Below are 7,159 nucleotides of genomic sequence, written 5' to 3'. Positions count from 1 at the left end.
GTGCTGGGATTACAGGCTTGAGCCACCGCGCCCGGCCACAAATCTTGATTTTTAATTTACTTGAGGAGTAAAATTTTTTTAAAGAAGTTATTTCATTTTCCCTGTATTTTTTAATATTTTTATTGTGGTAAAACATGTAAAAATATACATAAAATTTGCCATTTAAACCATCTTAAGTGCATAATTCAGTGGCATTATATTCACAATGTTGTACAATCATCACCACTATCTGTTTCCAAATCAAGCAATATTTTTTAAATTATGGCAAAATGTGCATAACATAAAACTAACCATTTTAACCATTTTTAAGCATACAGTTCACTGGCATTAAGTATATTCACATTTTGGGAAAACATCACTACCATTCATCTTGAGAATTTCTTCATCTTCCCAAACTGAAACTCCTTACCCCAACCTCCCCTTTCCTCACCTCCTGGCAACCTCCATTCTGCTTTCTGTCTCTGTGGTTTTATCTACTTTAGGTATCCATGTATATTTTTTCTATGTCAAAATTGCTTTGAAAACACATAGCACAGATTGCAAAGATAAATGTGGGCTCTCTTACAGGAATGCCACAAATTTTACATTTTTCTTTGCTTCTGCTTCTTGGAGTGCATGCTGTTGTCATGGAAAGCAGACGTTCTGTGGTAGCCCAGGTTCTGGAACAGTGCCTAGAATAGCTGCTCACCGTGTGTTTGCCAGGTAAACTGATGGATATATGAAGACAGTGTACTGTGTGACAACACTTTTGTTATTCCATAGGACGTGGACATCTTCCAGCAATAGATCTCGAGAAGACAGCTGGCTAAAATCCTTATTTGTCCGGAAAGTTGATCCAAGAAAAGATGCCCACTCCAATCTCCTAGCCAAAAAGGAAACAAGCAATCTATACAAATTACAGTGTGAGTGACAGGTTTGCTATCTTCATAGTTGACTTTTTTTTCCGTTTGTTCCTAAGTTTATCGTCGAATTTTCTTTTGTTTCAGTTCACAATGTTAAACCGGAATGCCTAGAAGCATACAACAAAATTTGGTGTGTATACCAAACTCTCCTTTCCTTGGGGAAAATAATGACTTTATTTGTGAGTTAATTCCACTAACACTTGATAGCATAGAGAGAGATCTTTTCATCTCTCTCTTTTGAAGTTGAACATCAGAGGCTCTTGAACTGAGCTTCGTGTGGGATTGCCAAAGGCATTTTGATTTTAAGCACTCACACAGCTAAATCATCACATAGGCTGTCAGACTTTAGAATGTTACCAGACTCTTATGTTTGGAGGAACTTTGCTAGGCTGTCTAGTCCATCTACTTATCCAATGCTGGAGTCCTTTCCGCAGACCTTCCTCACTGCCTGTCCTAAAGTAAGTTCCATCTGTGGACAGCTCTGAGTGTTAGGGATAAGAATTCACATCTCTGAGTCCTGCATTGATTCCCCTTAGTAAAACTGCCCTGTGAGAGTACTGTGTGTATTTGAACATAGCTGCCATTTCTTCCCAACTCCTCTGTTCTCCAGGATCCAAGTCCCTTCTGCTGATTCTCCTATGATTTGAGATCTAAACCTGCTTACAGAATTTGTAAACTTAAGACGAAAGGGAGAACTAAGCTTACTGGCTTTTAAGTTAACAGAAATAGTATTTTAATGATCCATTGGGAGCAAATGTGAAGAAAAAGGTTTTTTGGTTTTTTTTTTTTTAACCTTTAATATCTACTACTTTCATAAGAAAGCAAACAATTTTGTCCCTATAATTAGCATACTTTTAGAAGAAAACCTTTTGTTGTTTATTGTTTGTTTTGAAGATAGCTTATGAAATGTAATAATAGTATTGAATTTCTTACTCATTCTAGCACCTCTTTATTAAAAAATACCCTTAAAGCAGATGTTTATTTCTAAGTCTTTTCTCATAAAATGGAATTTTTCCCTGTGCTGATGTTTTCCTGGATTTTACCTTTTCTGTCCTGTTTTATCACTTCATCTCCTGTCTTGGATTTCTGGCTGTCTGTTCATATTTCTATTTGATGTCGTGCTCTCACTTCACACTCAGCACATGGAATCATCTTGCTCTTCCAACTTCCCTGTCTGTGCCACTCACCTTGTTTTACTCAGCCCGTTCCTTAGTTCTCTGTGTTGAGTCTGTCACCTAGAGCCGTGCATTCTTCATCGGACATGTATTTTGGTTCTCTTGTTTCCTTCTCCATCTCCCTCTCCAAGCCTCTCGAGCCCCATTCTCAAGTGCCTTTTTTCTGACTACCTTTCTGGGCTCCAAGCTATACCTGTATCTCTTCCCTGCCCTGCAATACATTACCCCAAAGTTTGTCAGATTGATCTGCTTGAGTTCCGCTTTCTTTTTTCATCACATTTTTTTTTTTTTCTGAAACTTTCAGCAGCTCCCTGTTTCCAGAACATAAAGACTTAACTCCTGCCTGGTTTTTAGGGGTCCCAATAATGGGATTCTGCCCAACCCATCCAGTTCTGGGTACAAGTACTGCCTGCCTTACAATCTCCATTCAGGTAAGGCCAGGACTCCCAAGAGCAGGTTTGGGGTCCCCAGCAAAGAGGAGTGGCTTCAAATCCATGTGTAACTTTGTGTTGGTGAAAAACCTAGGCCCCGTTGCCAGACCCCTCTCTAGACCCCACCTGAGTCATGTGTACTGGGATTCCTTCCTGGGCACTGCCTCCAATGCAGGGTTGTCTCTTCCTGCTCATGTCATGCGACCAAAGGGAAATGTTGGACGTACATTGCCCTAGCAGAATCCCTCTTTCCCTGTCTTCGATTTTCATGGATCCCATGTTATTTCTTTTTTTTTTTTTTTCTTTGAGATGGAGTCTCGCTCTGTCGCCCAGGCTGGAGTGCAGTGGCGCGATCTCAGCTCATTGCAAGCTCTGCCTCCCAGGTTCACACCATTCTCCTGCCTCAGCCTCCCGTGTAGCTGGGACTACAGGCACCCGCCACCACGCCCGGCTAATTTCTTTTTGTATTTTTAATAGAGACAGGGTTTCACCATGTTAGCCAGGATGGTCTCAATCTCCTGACCTCGTGATCCGCCCGCCTCAGCCTCCGAAAGTGCTGGGATTACAGGCATGAGCCACCGTGCCCGGCCGATCCCATGTTATTTCTGAACATTCATGAGTCATGCATCAGATACATTTAATATCAGATCCTAATTTAAAAAGTAAAATGCTACTCTTCCAAAAGTACACATGATGTGGTCACTATACTGGGTCATAAAGATGTATGGGTTTTCAGTTAGTTAGACGTAGACCATTTGGAACTTTTCTCTGTTAACCATTTATATATCCCTGGTCCTACGGAGGTCTAGTGGCGCAGTCGGTTAGCACGTGGTACTTATATACTCTCGGTCCTGTAGCCCCAGCGTCTGGTGGTGATCACTAGCTAAATATCAGTGTCAGCATATAATGTGAACAGGTTCCATTTCTTGCCCTTGATCCCCTTTTGCATCCATTGTTGAATTTGTATGATACTTTTTCATCATAATTTTTCTATTCAAAAAGTGTGCAGGTTTTAGCTTTTCTCTTGGTATAAATCAGTTACACTCTTCCCTTTGCCTTTCCCTGTACATTAGAGTCTATACCATAAGAAAGCTTCTGTGGAACCAAGCTCCACTCTGATACCCTTGTTAAATTCATACACTGCCGTGACCTGTCATGGCTTTGCCCCGTCCCTGCACAATGAGTGGGAATGAGTTCGTGTGTTTGGTGCGAGACTATGTGACACTCCACCCATCTCCTTGGCCCATTGAATTGAGCAGAACGTAATTTATGCTTCGCGTTGTATCTTTAATTTTTATTCTTCTGCCATGTTGATGCCCTTGGGGACTGTTGGAGGTTAGGGTCGCTTCCAGACTGTTGTGTTCCAGCTCTGTCTTCTTGCTCCTTCCTGAAGGCCAGCTTGTTTTCTGCTCTTGTTACCTCTGCCTGCTGATGCTGCTTGTGTTGTCTGCCTCTGTCTTGAACATTACTTTCTTCCCTTTCCATCTTTCTTATTTCTTCCGTGTTCTTTTCTACTATTTCCCTCTCATTCTTCCTGTCTTTGGAACCAACAGAATGTTTTTTAGTGATGTTGTTTTTTTTTCCCCCTCAAATGGAAAATAGTAGCCACGTAACTCCCAAAATCCTGGGACCTTTGGTTTTTCTTTATCATCTTTATACTGGTTCAGCAACTCTTCTAGATAGTTGGGGTATCAGAAACCCAAGCTTCTGATCAGCAGGGTGTTGGAGTACAACAGAATTCAGCCAAAAGGTTAATTCCACATGCCGTTTTATCATGAGGATGTGCTAAGGTCAGTTGTTAGAACACAGAGTAGGTGATCTTTTTCCTGTTACTGATCAGGTGCTGTCCACCTGGTCAAATTTTGCTGGTTGTTTAATTAGTGTTGCTGTTTCTTCTCTTTAAGTCAAGAGGTGTTGCCAAAGATTCACGAAGATAAACACTACCCTTGTACTTTGGTGGGGACTTGGAACACGTGGTATGGCGAGCAGGACCAAGCTGGTAGGAAGCGAAGTCTTTGGAATAAACACTTCTTAAGCCTTATGTAACACTTAAGTAATTTTCTAATTTAATGCTTGTTCTTATCATCAAAGCTTTCCAAGTCTCAGTCTAATTTTATGATTAAAGTAGTTTCTTCAACAATTCATTGCAAAAACAGTTTTAAAATTGTTTTTAATGTTTGAATCTATTATTGAATCATTATGATGTAACTCATAGGCCAAACATGGGGTATTACAGTTTTTTTGGTTTTTTTGTTTTTTGAGATGGAGTCTCGCTCTGTTGCCCAGGCTGGAGCGCAGTAATATGTATCTAGGCTCACTGCAACCTCTGCCTCCTGGGTTTAAGCGATTCTCCTGCCTTAGCCTCCCAAGTAGCTGGAATTACAGGTGCCCACTACCACACCCAGCTAATTTTTGTATTTTTAGTAGAGACAGGGTTTCACCTTGTTGGCCAGGCTGGTCTGGAACTTCTGACCTCAAGTGATCTGCCTGCCTCAGCCTCCCAAAGTGCTGGGATTATAGGTGTGAGCCACTGCACCCAGCCTACCGTTCTGTGCTGTGTTAACATTATACCTATCTAGAACATTTTCAAGTAGTATCATGAAATTCTAAATGTATACTATCTTTTAAAATGCATTTCAGTCCACCTCTGGAGGTATGAAGGAGGCTATCCAGCCCTCACAGAAGTCATGAGTAAACTCAGAGAAAATAAGGTAATGATTTTGAAAAATGTTTACAGACTAATGATATATAGATGTTAGTATGGAATTAAATGACTTTTCTGTCTTCAGTTTTTGTTAATAAACTTTTTGTAACAGAAATTTTATTGTTTGGACTCCTGAAGTTGTATTTAAACATAAACAGTTGTAATACTATTCAAATAACAATTCTGGCTGGGCGCGCTGGCCCACGTCTGTAATCCCAACACTTTGGGAGGTCAAGGCAGGCAGATCACAAGATCAGGAGATGGAGGCCATCCTGGCTAACACAGTGAAACTCCGTCTCTACTAAAAAAATACAAAAAAATTAGCCGGGCATGATGGTGGGTGCCTGTGGTCCCAGCTACTCAGGAGGCTGAGGCAGGAGAATGGCGTGAACCCGGGAGGCAGAGCTTGCAGTCAGCCTAGATTGAGCCACTGCACTCCAGCCTGGGCGACGGAGTGAGACTCCGTCTCAAAAAAAAAAAAAAACTTACTGTTCTTATTATAAAAGTCAATTATACTTTGAAACTGATAAGGTGGTACTTTGAAACTGGTGACTGGGCTGGGTGCGGTAGCTCACGCCTGTAATCCCAGCCCTTTGGGAGGCCAAGGCAGGCATATCAGTTGAGGCCAGGAGTTCGATACCAGCCTGGACAACATGGCAAAATCTGTCTCTACTAAAAATACAAAAAGTAGCCAAGCGTGGTGGTGCACACCTGTAATCCCAGCCACTCGGGAGGCTGAGGCACAAGAATTGCTTGAACCCAGGAGGCACAGGTTGCAGTGAGCCGAGATCACACCACTGCACTACAGCCTAGGCAACAGAGTGAGAATCTGCCTCAAAAAAAACAAAAAAACTAGTAACTGGTGTATCAGTCAGCATGGGAGACACAATTAGCCCTGGATGACCTAAAACTGTCTACTTCAGGAACTGTCTATCACACACATAGAGTTTATCTTGGACTGACTTTGCTTTCCACCCACCCTTCACTAGCAGGTGCTTGTCAGTAGGGAGAAATTTAAAAGCCACACATCATTAAGAAAGAAAATCTTTTGTATAGATTCCCAGACAAATATAAATAGCTTTTGAATTATCTGCTCTTTTGTAGTCTGCATGCCACTTCTATTGATGTGCCATCAAACACTGTTAGAAGAATCTAAAAATATAGCAAGTTACATTTGTTTGCATTGCCACCTAAATCATTAGGATGACCAAGTAATTTGTCATCTAAACCTGGACACTTTTGAGAATGAAAAGGAATGCTGTTAATGATTATGCAAGTTCAACAGATATAAACTGGGACTGTCTCAGGCCATCTGGGACCTGTTGATTACCCAGTTATAGTATTCTGTAGGAACATAAATGTTACTGAAATGGATTTACGTAAGTATCAGAAGATTTCATGAGCATATTTTTTTCACTCAAAGGAATTTTTGGAATTTCGTAAGGCAAGAAGTGACATGCTTCTCTCCAGGAAGAATCAGCTCCTGTTGGAGTTCAGTTTCTGGAATGAGCCTGTCCCACGATCAGGCCCTAATATATATGAACTCAGGTCTTACCAACTCCGAGTAAGTACACAAATAGAAGTTTTTCCTTTTGCTTTTCTGTGAAGAAGCACAAGCACTTTGTAAGGCTGACAACAGAACTTGTGTGTACATTCTGTGATGTGTGTTTAGCATTCTATATATATATATTTTTTTAAGACTGGTCTCACACTGTCACCAAGGCTAAGCTCTTTTGCTTTTTATGGCCTTACACATAATGCTTATTATTTGAGATTTTTCTAAATAACATTTCTGTTTTAAGAAGAAGAACTGGCCGGGTGCAGTGGCTCACACCTGTAATCCCAGCACTTTGGGAGGCCGAGGCGGGCGGATCACCAGGTCAGGAGATCGAGACCATCCTGGCGAACACGGTGAAACCCGTCTCTACTAAAAATACAAAAAAGGCC

At 41.3% G+C, this 7,159-nt stretch overlaps 1 protein-coding gene across 1 annotated transcript in view; it reads left to right on the top strand.

The window, feature by feature from the left end:
* Positions 1-7,159, top strand: part of NIPSNAP2 (nipsnap homolog 2) — a gene marked incomplete at its 5' end in the record, with an annotated part of 44,391 nt that overhangs the window by 16,877 nt on the left and 20,355 nt on the right. Inside the window, 5 exons of the mRNA XM_017867299.1 lie at positions 763-902; positions 987-1,032; positions 4,413-4,507; positions 5,149-5,219; positions 6,636-6,776. Coding sequence (XP_017722788.1) covers positions 763-902; positions 987-1,032; positions 4,413-4,507; positions 5,149-5,219; positions 6,636-6,776 — 493 coding nt within the window. The remainder of the gene's footprint in view (positions 1-762; positions 903-986; positions 1,033-4,412; positions 4,508-5,148; positions 5,220-6,635; positions 6,777-7,159) is intronic.

Source organism: Rhinopithecus bieti, unplaced genomic scaffold (genome assembly GCF_001698545.2).
Source record: "Rhinopithecus bieti isolate Rb0 unplaced genomic scaffold, ASM169854v2 scaffold_3947, whole genome shotgun sequence".
Taxonomy (NCBI): Eukaryota; Metazoa; Chordata; class Mammalia; order Primates; family Cercopithecidae; genus Rhinopithecus; species Rhinopithecus bieti.
This window is presented reverse-complemented; position numbering and strand designations above follow the sequence as displayed.